Source organism: Sceloporus occidentalis, unplaced genomic scaffold (genome assembly GCF_023333645.1).
Source record: "Sceloporus occidentalis isolate IW3139 unplaced genomic scaffold, rSceOcc1.0.p SCAF_2, whole genome shotgun sequence".
Lineage (NCBI taxonomy): Eukaryota > Metazoa > Chordata > Lepidosauria > Squamata > Phrynosomatidae > Sceloporus > Sceloporus occidentalis.
In genome coordinates, this window is record NW_028316982.1 from 257627289 (window position 1) to 257650904 (window position 23616).

Below are 23616 nucleotides of genomic sequence, written 5' to 3' on the forward strand. Positions count from 1 at the left end.
AGCAGATCATAAAGCAGTACTGACTGCTTTCTTTCACTGACAGACAGTGGACAAAGCTTGTCACTGAAATCAGAAATTAGTATATATTATTGCATGTTTATCTCATATTTTTTCCTCCACCACTACCACTACACCCACCCACTGTAATCTCACAAGGAGTTTTTGATGGTGGTAGTTGTTATTATCACCTTTATTTATACTATGCCTTTGATCCAAACTAGGATTCAATGTACCTTGCAAATTAAAATAAGTAACACAATCAAAAAATTTTTAGAGAGCAATATTAAAATGGGATTAAACTATTAACAACACTAAAAGCTATTTAAAACATACAATTCAAACGTTCTGAAGCAAATTAAAAACAGTACAGCACATTTCCAAACATTCTTCAAAAGCAGCCCCAAGAGTATATTACAGTAATCCAAGTGGGATGAAACTAAGGCATGCATCACCATGACCAGATCAGGTGTCTCCAGGTACAGCATATTGCCATAAAAGCATTAACTGTGCACATGCATTTCTGGCCATTGCAGAGACCTGTCTGCGAGGTTCAATACTGAGCCCTGGAGTACACTCAAATTGTGAACCTATGTCTTCTGTGTGACCCCCATCCAGCACATTTCTGTTACTTGATCTACCTTTCAATCGACCAGAAGCACTACCGTCTAGATTAAACTTCAATTTGCTCTCTCTCATCCAATCCATTATTGATGACAGACACTGTCTTAGAAAAGAAACAGCTTCCCTGGAGTTTGGTGGAAAGAGGAAATTGAGTTGAGTGCTATCAGCACACTGGTGGCACCAAACTGCAATTCTGGGCAAACTCTCTCTGTAGTTTCATGTAGTCTGAGGTGGGCAAAGTGTGGTCTTTGGGCTGCATATGGCACCCAGACCCATTTTTGTGGACTCCAGGGATAATTTTTTCCCCAAAAAATTGTTTTGCCCCCAAAAAACACTCTAGGGGATGTGGTGGACATTTTTGTCATGTTTTTGGTTCACCAACCTGTTGTTGGGCCAATCGAGGCCCAGGAAAAGTCTTTTTTTTTTAAACAGGAAATGAACTGGAAATTATTTCTGCTCATTTCCAGTTGTTAAAAAAAAGGTATCTACTGGACCTAAAACAGCCTACAGAAGTCTAAAACATAACAAAACACCCATAAATGTTGTTTGAGCGCACAATAATTTTTTTGATATGTTTGTGGGTGGAATAGTGGTCTGAGTGTCTCCTGTGGTCCCCTAGCCTTCCACAGTTGCCCGTCTTTGATGTAGATGTTGAATACCATGGGGACAAAACTAAGCCCTGAAGGCCCCCACAGGTAGGGTTGCCATATCCCAGCTGCAACCGGGATTTTCCCGGTTTTGGCGGCACCGGGCCCCTCCCATCCCGGGTGCCACCAAAAACCGGGACAACCCCGGTTGCAGCTGGGTTGGCCGCGGCCCACGGGGCCTCGCTGCCTTCCTCCTCCTCCTCCACTGCGCATGGCTGCGCGGAAGAGGAAGAGGAGGGCAGCGAGGCCTGGGGCAGAGGAGGCGAGGTGGAGGCGGTGTGCCACCCTCCCCACAGAGGCCAGGAAGGAGTGAGGAGACCGCCTGCGATCACCATGATCGCGGGCGGCCCCGTGGGCTCCTTCCTGGCCTCTAAGGAGGCCTCGGCCCCCTTAGAGGCCAGAAAGGAGAAGGAGGCTGCTCGTGATCGTCGCGATCACGCGCTCCCCGCGGGCTCCTTCCCAGCCTCTAAGGAGGCCTCGACCCTCTTAGAGGCCGGGAAGGAGAAGGAGGCCACTCGCGATCCGGCGATCGCGCGCACCCCGCAGCCTCCTTCCCGGCCTCTGAGGGGGCCTCGGTCCCCTCAGAGGCCGGGAAGGAGGAGGAGGAGGAGGAGGGTGCCTGCACGGGTGGCCCCGCGGGCTCCTTCCCAGCCGCTGAGGGGGCCTCAGCCTCCACAGAGGCTGGGAAGGAGCGGGGGGGGGGTTCCTCCATGTTAAAAAAAAAAGTGTCCTACATTTGAAAATGCTGTCCTACATTTGTCCCGGTTTGGACATCCAGACTTATGGCAACCCTACCCACAGGCCAGATGCCACAGAGCTGAAGAGTGCCACCTTTTGGGCTTGCTCCTCCAGGAAGGAATGGAGCTCACTGTAAAACAGTGCTTTGAAATGCCACCTCAAAAAACAGTCCAGGAGGATACCATGGTCAACAGTGCCAAAAGCCACTGTGAGGTCCTGATGAACCAACAGGGATTGGCTGGGCCAGGAGATAGTGACAGCCCCTAAGTAACCTAGTGTTATTCAGAAAGTAAAGAAAGAAAAGGCCAAGCCATAGCCTTTTTCCCACTTCCTAAGCCAAAAGGAATTTTGTTTGCCATGACCAGCTTTGTGGAAGTAGTTCTTTTCCTGAAGCAAGTGTAAGAGTGAAACAGTATTAGCAATCTGCCATTCTGCTCAAGCTTTTTGTTTCATTGGGCAATCCAGAAAGTAATACAGTGGAACCTCGGGATACGAAATACCCGGGTTACGAATTTTTCGGGACCCGAAAAAATCCAATTGGAAATAATTGTTCCGGGTTACGAACGTTTTTTCGGGTCCCGAAAAAACTTTTGGTGCTTTTTGCCGCGATTTTACACCAAATCGCGGCTTTTCCCCATTAGCGGCTATGGGGATTCGGCTTGCGAAAGCCGTTCGGGTTACGAAAGCGGCCGCGGAACGAATTATTTTCGTAACCCGAGGCTCCACTGTAAAAGAAGATCTATGCTTAAACAAAAATGGATAATTCAAAGAGAAATTCATCCCCCTCCTACAATTTCTTTTCCATCCCTAGCAGAAGCTGGCGTAGTGGCTTCCCACTTAATCAAAATGACTGAATGTGACTCACTATGCTACATACCCACAACTGTAGGGTTTGACCAGTCAGAACACAATGACAAGGTAATAGGATAGTGTTGTCACACCAGCGACCTGGATGTGGATGGCCACAGATCTGAACTGAGCCTTTAAAGAGTCTGCAGGAAGCACAGTCCTGAGTTCATCTCACCTGCTGGAGCCTCAAGGATTCCAGCTCTCTCTCCAGCCTTGTACGAAGCCGACGCTCCATCTGCTCTCGCTTCTCATAAGCCGCCTGAAGCTGTGTCAGTGCCTGCTGAAGCTTCTCTACCTTCTCAACGTGTGCTTGCTTTTTCCGCAGCTGTGGGCAGAATCATAGAATTTCAGTCTTGGAAGGCATCATGAACAGTTTCTGGTCCAACTCCCTCTCAATGCAAGATTAACAATTGCAGGATGAAAATACAGCCTCACCTTTGGTTAAATATCATTAGCAGGATGACCATCCTCTGTTAGGAAGCTCCTCCTACCTGAAATCTCCATCCCTGAAATTTCCACATGCTGGCTCTAGAGCTATCATTTCAGAAAGACAACACATCTACTCCACTTTCTTCATGGCAGCTCTTCAGGTATTTGAAATCAGCCACCAGGACTGTGGCATGGGAGGAAAGGGTTAAATGTTCTCTCCTAGCTTGCAGCCATCTCAATAACTGATTTGTTCCTTGCACCCAAGGAACAAAATCTTTTAAAATGTGCATTTTAAAAAAAAGAGCTATATATTAAATGCAAAGGTACATTTCACTTGTAGTGTGGCTGAATCATAAACTAGAAATTCAAGAAGATTATATGCCTTCTTGAAAATTTACTTTAGTAAAATCAATATGGCTAACTTTGGAGAAAGTATCAAAATCAATATAGCCAACTTTGGAGAAAGTATGTCTGAAATGGAAGCACTAAAATGTAATACATTCTTGACTCTCTTCCAGATATTTAACAGATGGGACAAAGCTCCCCCCATTCCTGGCCACCCAAATTTACTTTGCTTCTTTGGTGCCTCCGTTTAATTTTTTTTTTCTAGCATTGCCACTCAGAAAGTTCTCAAGACTGTTCACTCTCTTCCTTAGACCCTTAGCTTTTGTTAGTCTTCATAATTTAAAGAGACACAACTAGGGAAGTGATCAGAGGAGGGGACTTCAATGCATGGGAGGGTGCTAAAAAAGCACCCTCCGAGTCTTCACAGATGCCTCCACTGGGAAGCAAAAGTTCCTATACTGTTTTAAGAGTTTTCATTCTATTGGGTCCTGACAACCATTGGAACTATATGTTGAAAAAATATTGAGAAACTGATCCAGACCGCAGGGGTGTCACTAGGGGGTGTGGGAAGTGTGGACCACACCAGGCTGATAAGGGCAGGTGACACCGCTGTTCCCCAAACATCTGCTTTTTGGCAGAAACAGGCTGTGGCATTTGCCTGTGATCTTTTAAATGCTGAAGAGATGGTGTGAGTGGGTCAGTGGGAGCAAGAAGGAGAAGCCCCAGTTTTTAAAAATTAATTTAAAAAATTATTTTAAAGTTTCTTTAAAAACATCACATCTTAACAAATTGTCACATTAACCAAATGAATCTATGTACATGTAATGCATTTAGGCTATGCATATGATGTTGTATTTTAAAGGTAAAATTTGGCTAGTTATTTGTGTCACAACTATTACCATTTCAGTGATATATGGGAATTACGTTTATCTGTAATATTAAGTACAAAAACCATTACTAAGGATTCTTTATAGTATAGTATGGGAGTAGGTCAAGGAGGAGCGTTGACACTATGAGTTACTGCACCAGATGACATCAAGGGGACCCCCCCCCCCCAGGTTAAGATTGGATTCTAGATGTGACTGCTAATAATAAATTGAGTATATATGTGGTGTGTGTATGTGTGAGAGGGGGATAAGACCAGCTTTGTGGAAGTAGTTCTTTTCCTGAAGCAAGTGTAAGAATGAAACAATATCAGCAATCTGCCATTCTGCTCAAGCTTTTTGTTTCATTGAGCAATCCAGAAAGAGAGAGAGAAGTGTGAAGGATGCCTTGATCTCACCTCTTCTTCCAGTTTGATTACTTTAGCTTGTGCACTGTTCAGAGCCTGGTCCAGGATTTCTATGTGCCTTCTCTGCTCCTCATTGGTCAGGCGCATGGACGCCAAGTCCATTTCTAGTTTCTCTTTCTCTTTCAAATATTCTTTGTCTGGAAGGGTGACAAAAGGCCAAGACCAATTGTTGAAAGTGAAGAGACATCAAATGCTTGTTTCTTTGACAATTGGGGTAGAGAGGAAACTTTGAAGTACATATCTTGTTTTCATCTCTATGTCCCCTAAAATATGTAACTGAAGCTTTTTCTGCTCCCTGCCTACAGAGGTCACTTCCTCCTTCTCTCCAAAAGTCAGTATTAGTATTTTACAACCTTTTGACTTACAAGGAAGCATCCATAAGGGTTAGTCTCAGGATGGCTCATACACAGCACACATGAGAGTCAGCATTAGGGACTCTCCCTACTGAAGTATACGTAATTTTCTTTTGTCTATTTGCTTTCCTATCTATGATGGATTTCTTGCAACAATGAATGTACTGTAAGCTTTTATTATTTAACCTTACCAGAACATCTTGCATTATTTCTATCCTGTTTTATACTAGAAGCTCATGTTGCATTGGGGCATTATGCACTCTGCTTATTATAAATACCAATATTTCCTGTATGAACCACAATGTAACAACTCTGTATCACACCACAGAAGTACACTCAGAGAACCAATATGGTATGGTGGTTGGAGAATGCTGGACTAGAATGAGGGAGGCCCAGGTTGAAATCTCCATTCAAACTGTCATCTGGGGCCAACCAGTAGGTCTGAGACTACTTTCAGGTGTGCCGCAGAACTTCAGTATATCCAGTATTTCCAGCAGGAGGAAGGAATGAAAGAAATTGGCAGTGGGGAGGGCCGGATGGTTTATATAACTAAAGTGTGAAAGGAGGAGGGCAGACGAAATGACAGTGGATATGAAAAAAAAACCTGAAAGAACAGGGATAACCAAGAAGATTACTGCACACTGGTTTTAAACTGCAAGTACACTAGAAAGGAAGTGGCTTTGGTGAAATTCATCACACAACAATGCCTCCCTCCCATAGCTACCCTGTCCCTCACCCATTCCTTTTCATTTACAGGGAAAACATGTGAATGACCTGGGAATCACACAAGTCTGCAAATGCAAATGTCATTCAAGGAAGTGATTGCCAGACACGTGGTGCCAATGTCTCCTCCTCCCCGTCCCATTCCCCCTCACTATTATGAAGGGCCCTAATTACCTTTTAGTTTTTTCTCTAAATATTTTCTTTCTTTAAAAAAAACTTTTAAAGAGTTAGTTTGGGGCTGCAGAGCTCCGGAACTAAGCAGAATAAAAGGGAAAAAAATTCAACCAAAAAAGCTCTAAAGCCATGCTGGGTAGGACGTTAGTCAGGGAAGTGGGGTTAAGCGACAGATCAAGAAGAGATCATGATGGGGGCAGCAGCACCAGCCCCACAATTGTGAGTGGTGCAGTGATAGCTGCCTAAAAGTGGCTGCCAATTTGCTTCTGGTAAGAATTCTGATAAGAATTCAAGGTGCTGATGGTCACATCAAAAACACCAAACAGTTTAGGACCTAGATACTTGAGTATTTCTCCTTATATATGCCTGCCTGAGGACTGAAATCTTCTGAAGGACACTCACCCATGTCCCACCAGTGGTAACAAAACAATGTGGGAGGACACAGGAGAGGTCCTTCTTGGCTATGGCACCCTGACTTATAGGATACCCTCACTTTAGAGAACCAACTGGCAGCAATGTCTGGTTCTCTTTGATGCTAGGTCAGGAAGGAGCATTTTATTAAAACTTTTGCAGTTTTACTTATTTACTTATAAGCCTGCACATGCTTTTTAAACAACAACAACAACAACAAACCCACTCTGGTAGTCATTTTAGGCTGTTTTGTTTGAATTGTTTAATATACTTTTGTCTTAAATTATTTACTGATTTTAATCTGGAATTGTTATGTTGTTTTATCTCTTTGCTGACCTAAGATCTCATGCTATAAACATGGGATAAAAACAATTTAATAAATAAAATAAGAAGGAAGGAAGGAAACAATAAAACATCTTCTGGATCAACAGGTTTTGTCTGAAATAGGGAGACAAAGTCATGATATCTTTGGAGCCTATTAGTATACAATGTCTATTGTTTCATTTATATATCCGGGGTAGCTGTGTTGGCTATGCTACAAAATAGAGCAAAAAACCCCATTTGGTAATGATACCTTTTTTAGGCCAACCAAAAGATTCAAAATACATTACACACAGGCTTCTTCGTCACACATCGATGTCAAAAGTGAGACAACTTTTTTCAGCTGTTAAAAACACAGGTAAATCCTTTGAGATCTTGCCTGTTTCTGTACTATACATGATGATGATGATGATGATGATGATGATATTTATTTGTATCCCGCCTCTCCCTGTGTTGGATCGAGGCGGGTAACAACAAACATAAAAATAATAAAAATAGAACACAACAAACCACAAGTAAAAACATAGCAAAACATATAAAATCTAATTCCCTATCTCCCTCTAACCTTAAAATAGCATTAAAAACAATAATTCCCAACTGGAGAGTGAACATTCCGAGGAGGTCAATTTGGGAATGGCTGCCGGAAGAGATCCATTTTTATTGCCTTCTTAAAGGCCTCCAAAGATGTTATATGGCGGATCTCTTTCAGACTTTTCAGAAAAGTCATTCCAGGCTTGGCAACAGAAAACGTCCTCTGGGAAGTCGATACCAGTCTGGTTTTCTTGGACTGCAAGAGATTCTTCCCAGAGGACCTGAGAGTGCGGGAAGGATTGTATGGGAGGAGGCGTTCCCTCAGGTAAGCTGGACCCAAGCCATGTAGGGCTTTATAGGTAATGACCAACACCTTATACTGTGCTCGGAAGCTAATAGGCAGCTAGTGTAGGGATTTTAAGATAGGTGTAATAGGTTCAAATTTCGAACTCCTTGTAACCAATCTGGCTGCCATATTTTGGACCAATTGCAGCTTCTGAGCAAGGCATGAGGGTTTCCCCATGTAGAGCACATTGTAGAAATCGAGACGAGAGGTTACCAGTGAATGTACAACTGTTTCTAGGTTTTCCCGTTCCAGGAAGGGTCGTAGCTGGCGAATTAGCAGAAGCTGATAACAGGCACTCCTGGCCGTCACATCCACCTGAGATGACAGCTGAAGCGACAAGTCCAAGAGTACCCACAAGCTATAAACACAGTCGTTTAGGGGAAGTGTGATCCCATCCAGAACTGGAGAGTTTATCACTATTCCATTTTATTTGATTTACATGATGACTACAAGCCTCTTTGAAGGCAGAATACAGAGAGTCCCTTGTTTTGTTTATTTGTATTTATTAAGGCACTTGTCTGGTACCCCAAAGTGATGTACCATAAAATCACAATATAAGAAAAAAACAGGAAACGATCCATACCTGAAAATTACCTGAAAAGCAGACTAAAACCAATGTTAAAACACAAAGGGGTGAGAGATTAACATACTTCAGGCTGTCTTTTGGAAGCTCAGTAAAGATAGAGCCAGATCTCCACAACTGAGGAGCTGCTAGAGAAAAAGACCTACCCTGTATGTGCAGCAGCTTAATCTTTCAAGGTGGTGATTAGACCAAAATGGCTCCTAGAATGTAGGAACTAGTGCTGTGGCCTTTTATACTTGCTCTTTTATACCAGCTGTCAATTCTAAAGCTGTTTCCTAGTACCAACATCCTTTCTCTTTCTTGCAGAGGGTGTTGCTGTTCTTTATTTAGCCTTGCACCATTCAAGTGAGCATTGCTTGTGAATCATCTGAACACACAGGAATCCACATAGCTGATTACAGCTTCAGCTGCTGCCAAACATTCCACACAGTTCTCATGCTCTGGAATGAGCTGCAGGCTGGCTCATTCAGCAACAGACATTTATTTGGAGGCCTCTTGACCTTGACAAAATGAAAGACCCCTTAGCAGGAACATGAGGGTGAATGGCTGAACACTGAGAGTCCAAAAGAGTTGCCAAGGGTCCTTCCCTATGCCCAAAAGGGTAAGCAACAGCCCTTACTGACAACCAACCCTCTTCACCACACCTCTTCCCTCTTCAATATTACCTCTGCTCCTCTCTTTGAAAGATGATATTGTTGTTTTTTTGTGACAGGCTACCCATGCACCAAATCGAGTGGCCACATTTCCTTGCAAAACAGGACACCCAGTTGAACATATGTTCCCTTCATTTTCACTCTGTACCACAGTCTCGCTGACATCTCCCAGATGTGTTGGACAAGAATTACCACACTCCTAGCCAACATGGCCAGTGGGATGATAGCAGCTGCCTCTGTTGCAAAGACTGAACACCTCAGGAAACAGGCAAAGGACACTGATGTTCTGCTAAAATTTCAGCTACATTAAACATAAAGAAAAAAAATCTAACTGCTGATTTATGTCCACAGTTTTATTTCTCAGCCAGTTATTATAAACTGTTTCTGAAAGCAGTCGTTAGGATTAGGGTCAAGGAAATGTGCTTCACCCATGTTGAGCAAAATACCTTGGGCCCGTGATCAGCTGGTGCGACCCCCTTTGGTGAAACATCCCACTGTTGTCTAATGGAGCAGTGCCATATCAATGGAGAGGGAAATCTACTCTACTTTACTGAGACCTTTAAAAGAGAGGACTAGAAGAGGAGATTATTAGACTATGCCCCTTTGGCAGGGATAGACACCTTGGGTCACCTTCCTGGGAGAGAGGCAGCATATAAATAATTAGAATAAACAAAATGTTTAACTGTTGTTGCTATATAACAAATATATATATATAATGATATTATTATTATTATTATTATTATTATTATTATTCACATTGGACCAATGTCTTTTAATACACACACACCAACTTGGCTGAGCAGTTGGGAGTAGCCCACAAGGCTACCTAACAATACTATAATCCCACAAATTGAAAATACACAGACGTGGCTATTATTCCGATGCCCACAAATAACAGCTGAGCCATTCATTTCTTGGAAAGAGTCTCCAAGATGGTGCTAATATCCTAGAGAAATATTGGTAAGATCCTTTTAGAGCAGAGTTGTCTTACAAAAAATTATATTCACCCAAGGGAAAACTTAGCAGACACTGCAGAATGCCAGACTTCCCTTTTGCATCTAGGGCTACTGTGTACATGACATATGCCAAGTCCTGTGGCCATAGGTATCATAACTATAAATAAACATGACCTGCTTAAGGAGGTTCTGTATAACCCTTTTTCTATTCTTGGAAACACTTTATCACCTATTTGGAGCACTGAACTGCCTGGCCTAGATGACAACGATCCTTGCTATTTTATATGACCCTGTTTCAAGGAACTATATTTGCTTACATGCTATGAATTGATAATACAACCTCTCAAGACAAATGGTGGAAACTTCCAAGAGCTACATCAGAACTCCAAATAGTTGTGGGAGTGAGATATCTATCCTTCAGAAATATGCTTAACTGTATAAACATGCTTTGTGCCTGAGACCTTAATACTACTTGGTACTGCATCTGAAGAAGTGGCTTTATATCCATCATAGCTCATGCTAAGATAAAAACCAGTTTGTTTGAAAGGTGCTGCTGTGTTTCTTTCTCTTTTTTCCCTTCCCTGGCCTTCCTCCTTTTTATGCTGCCAGCTACTTCTTTACAAATTGGAACTCCAGTAACCCATGAGGGGTTGCATCACTACTGCAGAAATCTGGCAGTCATATAGAATCAGAGTCCAAAGGGTCCCCAGGGCTAACCTGTCCAAACCCCATGCTATTCAAGGATATATAGCTAAAGCCCTCCTGATAAATGGCCATGCAACTTCTTTTTAAAACTTCCAAACTTCCAGTGAAGGAAAGCTCACCACTCTTTGAGGTCTGTTGAAAAGCTCTTAACCATCTGGAAGTTCTTCCTAGTCTATGGAGCAGAAGCAAAAAAACCCCTTGCTATATCATCTACATGACATCCCTTCAAACATTCAAAAAGTTGATATACATGTTGGTGTTAAAATCTGAGCAGCTGTCAATAGTGCAGAGAACCTTCTTGAACCACTGAGTTCTGCCAGTGTGCCGGACAGTGATTCTCCTTCCTTTCTAGGAGGTAAAGGAAGATTTTCTCCACCTGCTGCCACCAGCAAATGGGAACAGTGGGGTCCAAAAAACAGCCTTCAAGTAAGTCACCCATGGGCTATAGCCTGGCTTTTGTCTGCCTGTTTTAGTAGCACAAGTTACCTCCTCATTTTAATGACATGCCTAGAATAGTTTAGAAAAAGGAATGAAAGAAACCTTGCATATGTTGGGGAAGGCGCACCTGGACGCAAAAGTCTTTCCCCTTCATTGTAGAATGAAGCAAGCTAAGAGTCATATGTGTAACTCCCTCTGCTTTGGGATTTGGCCTCACCCACTGTTATCATGTGGACCTCATCAGGTTTTGCTAGAGGTAAAGCAGATCTCCAAGACAAGAAAAGTTTCCATCTCTGAATATGGATTTTAATAAAATATCACACAAGGAAACCCCAGAGAAATGTACCCCATGGTGCTATGGAAATATAAAAGAAGGCCTATTAAAACCTATGGAACAAGGAATTATATTCTCAGATCTGAACCTGAATGAATTCAGAATTATCCACAAAGGAGAGGAAAAAATCATCTCTCTTGGAAGTGCATTTCTCTTGAGACTGTTCACTGACATCAAAATATTTATCAAAAGTGTTCCTATTTCTCCACCCACCATCTATGTAAGAGCTGCAGCATACAGTAAAACACATTTATAGCTAATAGCTATAAATAACCTTCTAGCTTCAGCTAAAAAGCTGTTAAGAAATGATGTCAAATCACATACACACAACATACTGCATACACCTTCATGATACTCACTCTGAGAAGCATAAAGATCTTCTGTTGCCTTATCTTCATGTCCATCGAACTCTCGGCAGGCAAGCTGCCTATTGGCAGTCTCTAATCGCTCTGCACAGAAATTGAAAACAGTTAAAGAAGAAAAAAAATTCTGCGTACGAGACTGAAGGCCAACTACAAAATAAAATACATATCAACAGATATGATATAAAGAGAATTAAAAACTCATGTGGAAGCGGACCTATTTATAGAGCAACAAGTAATAGATTACGCTGAAGGACTGATATGACCAACCTGTATTTTGAAAGGGCCTTAGCAACTTTCACAAAAAATATCTGCCTTCTTAAGAAATTGCTAGGCAACCCTTTGGAAATTAGAGTTCATCTGAAGCTAGTAATTCAGCCCAGATTGAAGGTTGTCCAATAGGTAAGAAGTCTCCCTGCTGTGGTCCCCATTATTCAAAAGCATCTCTCTTTTCAACATCATGAGACTGAGTATATTCACACTGCAGAAGTCTGATACCACTTTAACTGCCATGACTTCTCCTACAGAACCCTGGGATTTGTAGTTTGGTGAAACACCAGAGTTCTCTGTCAGACCAGGCTCAATACCACATCAAACTACAAATCCCAGGATTCCACAGAATGGAGACATGTATATTTCTATCTACAGTGTGGATTAATTCTCTGTCTCTTTTCTGCAGCACACCTATTGGATATGTCTTTTTTGCTTTTGTTTTTATTTTCCTCCTTCTGTTATTCCTCCCCATGCCAAACTAGTAACCTGAGAGATGCTGCTTCTTCAAACACTCTTTTCATTTTCCATAGGTGGGTGGAGGGCAAGCCTAAGACATTTTGCTGCCTGAGGTTAAGCAGCAACAGGTGCCCCACCCATCCAAAGGAAAGTTCATAGTACCCCTAAACCTGTGAAATTAATCCAGCATATTAGGAACAAAATCTTGCAAGCACATCTCTCCATCCAGTGTGTTAAAAATAATAATATACTAGCAATGCAAATTACTCAGTTTGCTGGCTTTTCATGATCCTCAAAATCTACTCCATAAGATGGCTGCCTCACTCTGTTTACAACAGCACTGGCTCTGCTTGCCATCACTATAAATCATGACACTATTTTTCCCGCTGAAAGCCCACCAAAAGATATCTTTACTTTTCCAGAAAGAACAAACACTGGAGGCATGCAAGAGTTATACCATTGGTATATCTAGCCCTCATAGTCTGTATTCTATGTATTCTGAGAAAAGTGAGACATAAAAGAATAAGATACACAGAGAGAGAAAAAAAGAAACCATCCAGTATTCTGACTTGGAGCCATTTTCCAGGGCCTCTAAAGGTTTTGTTAGGTGTGGGACTGACTACACTATCATCTTAACATAGGCAATGATAAAATTCAGAGTTTAGCTGCAGTGCTTAGAAAAGTTCTTGTTTGGCCTACAACTCCCAAATCACATGGGATGCAAATTCAGTGGCTATGTTGGCTGGGGAATTACAGGATTTCTAATCCAAAAAGTGACTTTTTAAAGCTCTAATTGGTGTTGGGAGTTTTAATCAGAGGCCTCAATCCCAGATGTTGTCTATTTGCATTTTATTTTTAATTCAGATTTATAAAATGACATTCTTCTGAAACATTCAATAATATTTACAGTAGATTCTAGTAGAAGCTTGGTCCTTGACAGAAATGGCAATAGAATGAAGATTGTTCGGATGCTTTTAATATACATGTGTTTTGCTGTACTTTTTTCGTGGGGGGATTAGTCATTTGATTATATCTAGATCTAATTTTATAAATCTTTATAAATTAGGAGACCTAATGAGATGGGAAATGGGGCTCCTTTGCTTATGTATACCATCAAGAAATGTTCAGCAAAAGCCAATTAAGGAAAAAGTAATCCATGTAATATTCAGCTTTCTTTCTAGTATAAAACAGTGGACTGGCTTACAAGTTATGTTTAGTGTTTGGTGCATGAGCCTCTGGGACTGTGCGCTTCCGACTCTGTCAACAGATTGGAAGATCTGGTTGTGTTTTCAACTAACCCCAGTTTCTTGGAATCTCCAAACCCAGAAAAGCTTTAGTTAGTCTCAATTGTGGTTTAGTACCAGCTTTCTCAACCTGCTGCCTCCAGATGCTATGAAATGAAACTCCCATCAACCCTGGTTAACATGAACTATGGTAAAGGATTATGGAAGGTGAATCCCAAAACATATAGAGGATCCTAAGCTGGGGGAAAGCTACACCACCTAGGTCCACTTAGGCTATATGACAGACCACATCTCCCAATATATGTCTGCATGGACTCTCATATCCACAGGAGAGGCCCTTCTCTTTGTCCCACCACATTCACTGCCTTCACAGGCATGTCTGGTGCGAACACAAGAGAGGGCCTTCTCAATGGCTGCCCCTACACTTTGGAACTCCCTCCGTAGGGAAATTAGAATGCTCCCCCCCCCCTTTCTGTCCTTCCGTCAGTAGACCAAAACCTTTTTATTCAAACAGCCTTTTAGAACTGAAAAAGGGCTGCAAGCCCTGCATTGTTTTCATCATACTGTTTTAAAAATCTTTTAAACTGTATGTTTTTAATATGGTTCATAGTTTGATACAGTTTTAATGTGCAAGCTGCCTTGAGTCCATCTTGGGGGAAAGGCAGGATATAAATAAATATGATGGTGGTGGTGGTGTGGTGGTGATAGAAGCAGCAGCTGATCTAGGGGAACCAGCCAACTTGAAATGGTAGTTTGCAAGTCTGTTTGTTCCCTCTAAATCATTGTTAATATTAAATACATTTCTTATCTTAAATGAAACAACTCCAATCTCCTTGATGCTGGGGGAATAGCAGCGGGGAAGGGGCAGCAAACAAACTTGGTCACCCTCTTTCCCATAACATTCAACTGTGATTTTTTAGTGTGCCATCCAAATGTATCCACTGAGGGTACTGCATTCCACAGAGGGTTTAGCAAGGAAGGAGTTAAGCAGAGCAAATCCTTTAGGCTGCCCTAACCATAATAAATAGCTCTCTAAAATTTATGACGGAAAATAGTTTGTCCAGTCTCTGATGTGGCAATCTGGAATTTGATCACTGGAACACAACACAAATGCAATGAAAAATGAAAAGACCTTTGTCAAAAAGGCATACCACGCAAGTCCCTGTTGAAATCATGGAGCCTCCTAATTTCCCCTTCAAGTTTGTTACGCATTGCCTTGTCTAATGACTCTCTCTTGGTGGTAGTCTTCACTAGGTCTTCATAAGCTTCCGAAATCTTCTGGATTTCTAGTTCAAACTGGGGAAAAAGAAAAGATAGAAAAGAAACCAACATTCCATCAGGAGCTGGACAAGGAGGCGTGTCAGTCATTGGCTTGAAACTTCTGAAAGAAAGTTTTGTGTGGCAGCCAGAAAGTTGTGTGCCAACTTTCACACTAACATGATTTTGCCGGAAGAATTCTCCTACAGTGAGGCCAAAGTGGAAACTCCTCCGCAGGCATTCATAGCTGTATTACTGCTGAAAGCAATCAGCTCCCTACTCACCACAGAAGTTTTCAATCACAGCAATGGAAGGAGAGAGAGCACTTCTGTGGCAGGGCAAGTGCTTTTCAGTCTCAAAGGTCTCAGTATCTTGTATCTCCTGGCAGGACTGAGGATGGCCTCTGTCCAAAACATAGACTTCAAAGTAACAAATGAAGAAGGTTCCCTGTAGTGTGTTAATTTGGGTAGTGATAAAGAATCTCCTTTTGAAAGAAATCTAACAACTAGTCACACTGTTGTTTCTCCAGATGACAGTAACATTTGCTTGTCACTTTTACCCCTTACTTTTAAAAAAGGGTAAATACTTTGGAGGGATTATTATTATTATTATTATTATTAACCTTTATTTATAAAGTGCTGTAAATTTACACAACACTGTACATATAATCTTTTAGTTAGACGGTTCCCTGCCCTCAGGCTTACAATCTAAAAAGACACGAGACAAAAGGAGAAGGGAATGGTGGAGGAGAAGGGGATGAGGTCCAGCAGTTCTTCTCTAACTCTGAGGCCTGGACCAAGGCAGATGGACTGGAGGGAGGGCTTGGGTTCTTGGAGCTAGCCTGCCTCTCTCTCCCTCAAGACGGTGGATAAAGGGGGGGTTTTCTTCTTCCAGGCAGGCCTGGTGGAACTAGCCTGCCTTTCTCTCCCTCAAGATGGAGGATGAAGGGAAGGATCATTTCAACCCACCCACCCCCACAAATTAGGACTTTTTTTTTACTGTTTTAGGTTTCAAAAACAAAGGAACTAAAGAGTAACAAAAAGAAAAAAAAGCATCAGAATGAATAACTGAATATATGTTATTTACATATAATAGCAATGGGTTACTCTTCAAAAATTGCAATATTTAGTTTTAAAAGCACCTTTCCAAGTTCTTCCTGGCAATATGTAAAACCACTGCCAGTTATAGGAAGCTATTTTCTACCAAGCCACATCACTGATCCATCTAGCTCAGGAGTGGGAATCCAGATATTGTTGGACTGTAACTCCTAGCATCCTTAAACAGCATAGCCAATGGTGAGGAACACTGGGAGATGCAGTTCAACGTAGCCATATCACTTCACCCCTGAACTAGCTGAACAATGCCAGATTTATGAAGGTTTGTCTATAGTAGTCTATTTATATCTCACTTTCCTGGGTCCCAAACTGGCTTACAATATAAGTGACAAACAGATACAGCAAAGCACATATTATATTCCACAACCAAGAAAGGAGCCAAGTCTCCAAATGCTTAATGATGGATTGTATTTTTTCTTTAAAAATCTTAATACGAACTCTTTTGTAAAAAGCCCAAACCATTTCAGACTGTATATTAAACTGGCTGGCCTTCTTCAGGGGGTACACATTCAATATATTCACAGCAGAACTTTTGGCAGTTGGCAACTCCAAACATTTCATATATATATATATAAAAGTAGGAAGCCATTTGTATTGTTTAACAGTCCTGTTTATGGAGAGATATTTTTTCCAATTCCCAAAGCCTTACTCTTAGAAGCTTTTTCTGCATAGTTTTCAGCAAATTTCTCTACAGGTAGTCTCTCGTGTCACATTTCAGGCTTTTTCCAAGGAGATCTTCAGAAATTTTTTCAACTCTAGTAATAATAATAATAATATAATTTATTTCTATACCGCTGTTCCAAAGATCACAGCGGTGCACAACAAGCAAGTAGACAAAAGGGGGCAGGAAAGCCAAGTTGCCCAGTGGTCTTCCACTCATACAACTTGTCAACACAACTTGAGATTCTCCAAAGGTTGAATTTTATCCCTGTTACTGAATTATGTACTTGGAGTGAATCTAGAATGAACTCTACCCTCAGTATAATGCCATCAGAGGCATGTAGTACCATCAAGATAGGACTTTCAGGAAGAAATCCAGAGCCCTTCTCACCTGAATGAGAAAGATCCACAGACAATAGGGCTGGCCGGCTGGGTGACTGCATTTTAATATGACATAATATGCCTTATCCTCTAAAGCCAGGCTCTCTTTTTTAAGACTACTGAGTCCCAAATTTAAAATTACTAATTCCTTGATCCATTACTGAGTGCACAAATGATGATTGCATTCTCAAAAGAAACCCATTTTCTACCTTTTTTTCCCCCTAAGACTTTCGTGCCACCAGAGAGACATGTTGGAAAATTTGGAGCAAAATGTGCTGCCTTCAGTGGGAAAATATTAAACTGGACACTTCCCAGTGAGTTAAGAAGCAACAATTAAAAAGGGTGGCATGTGAACTGACAAAGGGAACCCCCTGCCAGCTAGTTCAGGAAAGAAAACCATGCTGACAGTCTGGAGACCCGGTTTTTGGCATGGGATATAAACAGAGCAAGCTGTGTTAAAATATGGCAAGAACTGGGAAAAATACTGCCAAAGAGAAAGGCAATCCAAGTTCTATAAAACAGCATAGCAGCAAATTTACTATGGGTCAAGTCGTCATCATCATTATGTTTTTACAGCATGTGACAGAATTCAAAGCAGATATTATTACAGTAAGCAACAGCAACTCTAAAAGGTAATGGAAAGCAAAATGGTTCCTTGCATATACTGTAGCTACTTAGAACAGAGATGGAGAATGTGTGGCCCTACAGATATAGTTGGACTGCAACTCCCAGCCACATAGTCAATGGTGAGGGATGATGGGAGCTACAGTCAAACACTACCAGATGAGTCACACAGTTCTCACTGATGCTACAATGGGAAGTGGTAGCATCATGTAACTAGTATAACCTGTTGGAATATGATCCAGAAAGAAAATGTCCAGATGTGGGTGAAAGGTGACAGGGTAACTATAGGTCACCTGCAGCCATGATGACTAAGCATTTGGGCTGTGCTGAGTCATAGGATGTGCTGTCACAGTGATATCATCATGAGGTGGAAAGTATTGCAAAGTGCTGCAAAAGCACGGAGTCACCCTGCCTGGGGCCTGGGTTTAAGGTGACACACCAGGAAGAGGCTGGACTAAGTGGCCACATGGCGCAAATGTATATAAGGGTGGAGCCTCATTGTACAGTGTGGGTTGATGTTGTTGTGGTGTTATGCGAGTAGCTTTGTCAAAGAAGACAAATTTGTACATAGAGCAACTGAAGATTAAAGAGCCTCATTATGAGACATCTGCCTCGAGTCTCCTTTATCAGCTTCTGGAGGTAGAGGAATTTCTCTTCCATGCAGACAGCTTTTCATCACTTCTCAGGTAGTCTTCCTGGTGCCAAGTTTCAGCGTTAACCTACGCACGCTGCGCAACCGTGCTAACGTAACCTATTCAAATATTGTTTTTATAATGAAATGGCATGGTAGAAAATTAAGAATGGGAACATGCCCCTTCCCCTCATGTTTTGGACAACAGCTCCCTTCCTCCTTGCAACATTGTTAGTGGAAAGGGATGAAGCGAGCTATAATACATTCATATCTGGAGGGCCCCAGCTTAAGAGAGTCCACAGCTGAAATGGGATTTGTTCTGGAGATGTCTAAGATCTCTAGGTATTTGGCCACCCTAGGTGAGAAATATTTTGGCACCCCCTGTTGCACCCCATAATTATTTTCACCCCTTGATTTCCGCTGTTTTGTTTGTTAAAGCTAAACATGACATAAAACTTAGGTTCCAATCTTTCTTGAGAATTAGCCAAAAAGCCAATTAGGTTTTTACAGGCTACTATTTAAATTGGGTTTGAAAACTATAAAATCATTTTTGACATACGTTTAAACTATTTTTTTAAAGAGAGTAAAACAAGTCCAATTACTAAGTAGGTTAGGTTAGATTAGGTTAGGTTAGGTTAGGTTAGACTAAGTAGGTGAGATGACTAGGTTCATTACAATTGTGTTTTGCTATTTAACGAATGTTCTTTGTATTATTTTATTGTATAGGTTAGAGTGTTTAGCCAATATAAGTAGTTCGTCTCCTTTTGTTAAAGTTTTAGCCTTCTGCTTTTATTGTCTCTGTAGCCTAATTTATTGCCTTTTATAGAACAACATTCTTTTTCTGATTTCTGATTACATAATAAACAGAGTACTCACCAAAACAACTAAAACTTCCTCTTTACTCAGTTTAAAACTTGTCTTAATGCATATTAAACACACTAGGCAAACATTCAAATCAAACACAAACACTGAAACACTACTGCATGATCACTATCAAAAAACACGAAAACAGACTAGTTTGTTTGTTGTAAACAGTAAACTCAAGACGACTGGCAACTGGCGTTCCATGTTGTGGCACCAAGGGTAAGGTGGGTGGGCAGCGAGAGGAGACATCTGCCTCGAGGCTGTTGACCTTGAGGTTACATTCGAGATGGATGCAGAAGATGGATGATGTACCATATGACCATACCCTAGACACGGGTGTGTGCACATTTATGTAAAGAAACCATCATATGGTAGCTTGCTTTTACATCGTTTGCTGTAATGAGTTTTCACTTTAATATTGTTTAATTATACAAAAAAGCCACCAAGCTGTCCCTAAATTTTGCTGCCCTAGGCGGCTGTCTGGTTCGCCTATATGGATGAGCCGGCCCTGCTAAAATCTCACTCCACTGACATTGGTTGTGATCTAGATGTCCCTGTGTTTCTCATGTTATGGACAAGTGGAATGCCAAAAGAAGACTGGAACTGTAGACTGGAATCTACTGATAGTTTTCTGCATGATCTGCAGTAGATCAGCAAGGGTTCCAGACATCCAAATGTTTAGGAAAAGCAGCAACAAAATTATTCCTCAATATGTAAATTATACTACTAAAACTAAGAAAGTCTATGGTTAACAAAAGGGGATTTTTATGTGGAAGAACTATGAATTACATTCAGTTCTGCTGTTCAGAAAGAAACACCTCAGCTCAAAACTCTTTACAGTCGCCCCTCCAAGTCTACAGACTTGATATCGGTGGACTTGACGATCCGCGGAGGGGTGACCCGCCACTGAGGTGAATGGGGCAAACTCTCGCAGTGCATGTCCTATGCTCATGTGCAGGAGCGCGCCCCATTCATTTTAATGGGGCTTGATTGTCTGCGAGTCTCCTAACTCACGGGGAGGGGATCCGGAATGGATCCCCGCAGGTTAGGAGGAGCGACTGTAATTTTATATGTTATGCCTTATGCAAATGGTTCATCTTAGTGGAACTCAGGGTTCTAATAAAACATCAAAAGTAAATCCTGAAAGCCTGAAATTAGTTCAACCCTATCTAGGACCAACTGAGACAGCCTTTCTCTACTTGGTGCCTTCTAGAAGTACTCCAAAGCTTGCTTGACCAATGATCATGCTTGACCTCTGGTAATTCAACTCCCAGAATCCTTGTGATTAGCCATGCTGGCTGGGGATGATCGGAGTTGGGAGTCTACAACACTGGAAAGCAGAACTAGGACATGCTGTTTTTATTGCCAAGTAAGTGGCCTAGATACCTTAAAGGCACCAGATCCCATCTGATCTTGAAAGCTATGCAGGGTCAGCCCTGTTTCATACTTGAATGGGAGACCATCAATGAATACAAGGCCCTGCAGGCTATATTTCAGAGGAAGGAACTAGCAAAACCACCTCTGAGTATTTCTTGCTTAAGAAAACCCCATGAAATTAATGGGGTTGCCATAAGTCAACAGATGACTTCAAGACATACACAAACACACACACACACACTATATGGTACTCTTTTATCATGTCACTGAAGAGCATCAGAAGCACAGGGATACAGGAACCTGTTTTATGCAAAATCTCACCCAGTGTATTGTTTACACTGACTGGCCACTGTTCTCCAGGTCTTTTCTAACAGTACCTGGATTGAGCTTGGGACATTTTGCAAGCAAAGCACGTGCTCCAACCCTGAACAAAGACCCTTCCTTCCTCTCAACCATGCTACATACCTTCTCAAGTTTGTCAGCTTTCTCATAGTAGCCCTCCAGCTCCTTCTGCAAGGCCTCATTGTCTTCTGATAGCATCTCCACCATTTGCTGGGCTCGCTGCACTATAGTAAATGCATCTGGTGAGAGCTGCTGCTGCTGTTGCTGGCCTGGTGGCGTTGCAGGCAAAGACTGGGATGTTGTGGCCATCGAGAGGGGTGGCAAAGATGTGGAATGCAATGGTCCGCTAAGAGAGGAGGCCTGGGATGACATCGGACTATGCTGTTGTTGTGCTGGCATTGATGGGAACGATGACTGGCATTGACGGCTAGGTGAAGGAAAAGGCAAGGGGGAATGGGATAAAGATTAACCGGATTATCAGTTTTTGATGAGAAGAAGTACAATTTAGTTCATTTATTCATCCTGCCTTTCTACCATTATGGAACCCAAGACAGCTTACCATACAGGTTAAAGCAAAATTCATCTAAAATCAATGTTATAAACATAAAGAACAAATAAAAAAGCCTTTAGAGTAAACTATCATATGAAAACTAAACATTTAAAAATATAAGAAGGGGAATGGAGTACAATAAACACACACATAGCCATTAAAAGACCTGTCTGCAACAACCAGCTAATGGCCAAAAGCCTCACCAGGAAATATATATATATATATATATATATATATATATATATTTGCCGATTGGTTGAATAGAGAAGAGTGGACCAGCCTTTTCTCTTGTAGAAGGACATTTCACAACATGAGTGTAGCCACCAAAAAGACTCTCTCATATTCTGACCAAACACACTCATGCAGGTGATGGGACAAAGACAAAGCATTCCCAAGAAATTCTAAAAACTCAGGCAGGTTCATATGGGAAATATTGTGTCTTGGTGCCATCACTCACACTAGCATGTAGATAAAAAGACTTTCAGAAGTAAAAGTTATTTGATACAAATACTGTCTACAACTGCACTACAGAAATAATCCAGTTTGACACCATTTTAACTGCCAGGGTTCAATGATATGGAATTCTGGGGATCATAGTTCTGTGAGATATTTAGCCTTTCTTGTCAGAGAGCTCTGGTGCCAAACCAAACTACCAATGCCAGGATTCCACAGCACTGAGCCATGGCAGTTAAAGTGGTATCAAACTGCATTATTTCTGCAGTGTGGGTACAGCCAATGCAATACATTTTGATAGGGTGTTATTATTATACAGCCACTGTGTGTGGTATTTACAGATAGAGCCAGCCCAAAATACTATGTTGCCTGAGGTATACCAGCAAATGGCACTGCCACTTGGTCAGGTCAAGTTAGATAATATCTAAAGCCACCCAAATTATTTTGGCAGATGAGGCAAAATATCCCATAAGAACATAACTGGACCCACCCAGCATTAAAATACTTAAGGTTGTTATATGCCTTCAAGTCAACTCCAACTTGTGGTGATCCTATCATAGGATTTTCTTGGAAAGATTTATTTGCCTTTGCTTTTAGGCTAAGAGAGTGTAGTGTGACTTGCTCAAGGCCACCCAATGGAGTTTCACGGTTGAACACAAATTCAAACCCTGGCCTCCTGGAGTCCTAGTCCAATATTCAAACCAGTATGCTAAGCTGACTCTACCATAAATAAGTAAATAAACACTGTATATGCTCATGTATAAGTCTAGAAATTTAGGTCAAAAAATTGACCCAAAAAACCTGAATCAAGTTATCCATGAGTCAATGTAGGTACTGTATTTTAACTCTCATTTTAAAAAGGAACCATCACCTGATGAAAGGCAACAGTGTAATTTGTCCTGGAAGCACTGACACCGCCCCCAAGTTATCCATCCAGTCTTTAATAATAATAATAATAAGTTTTATTTATATTGTCCCGCCTCTCCCGATGGATCGAGGCGGGATTACAACAGAATTATACAAACACAATGATACTAATAACAGTTATTTAAAATCACAATATAAAACATATCTAAAAACAATTGGTACAATATAAAAATTTATCACAGCCTGAGGTAGATTCCTGATTGGGAGGTAGCGAACTTGTTGAATCTATAAAAGATCAGGAGGGTATGCTTGCCGGAAGAGGTATGTTTTCAGCGCCTTTTTGAAGGCGTCCAAGGTGAGAATGAGTCAAAGCTCTTCCGGAAGGTTGTTCCAAATCGTTGGGGCCCTAGCCAAGGTGTTAATCTCACCCTGGGGTGTTCAAGTAGGTTCTTCCCAGATGTTCTGAGAGCGCTGGGCGGATTATGTCGGGAGAGGCGTTCCCTTAAGTAACTCGGGCCCAAGCCATATAGGGCTTTAAAGGTGATCACCAACACTTTGTATTGCGCCCGGAAGCTAATTGGCAGCCAGTGTAAGGATTTTAGTACAGGTGTTATGTGGTCTGACCTTGAGGTACCAGTGACCAATCTGGCTGCGGCATTTTGGACTAGCTGAAGCTTCCGAACTTGGTACAAAGGTAGCCCCATGTAGAGCG

The 23616-nt window shown here is 41.7% G+C and overlaps 1 protein-coding gene across 7 annotated transcripts in view; it reads right to left on the reverse strand.

Annotated features, from left to right (window-relative positions):
* Positions 1–23616, reverse strand: part of AMOTL1 (angiomotin like 1) — a 97717-nt gene that overhangs the window by 22231 nt on the left and 51870 nt on the right. For all 7 annotated transcript variants that reach the window (XM_089512816.1, XM_089512815.1, XM_089512814.1 and 4 more), the window contains 5 exons: positions 21158–21461; positions 14935–15079; positions 11808–11897; positions 4912–5057; positions 3031–3180 (listed from right to left, as the gene is read on the reverse strand). In XM_089512816.1, coding sequence (XP_089368942.1) covers positions 3031–3180; positions 4912–5057; positions 11808–11897; positions 14935–15079; positions 21158–21461 — 835 coding nt within the window. The remainder of the gene's footprint in view (positions 1–3030; positions 3181–4911; positions 5058–11807; positions 11898–14934; positions 15080–21157; positions 21462–23616) is intronic.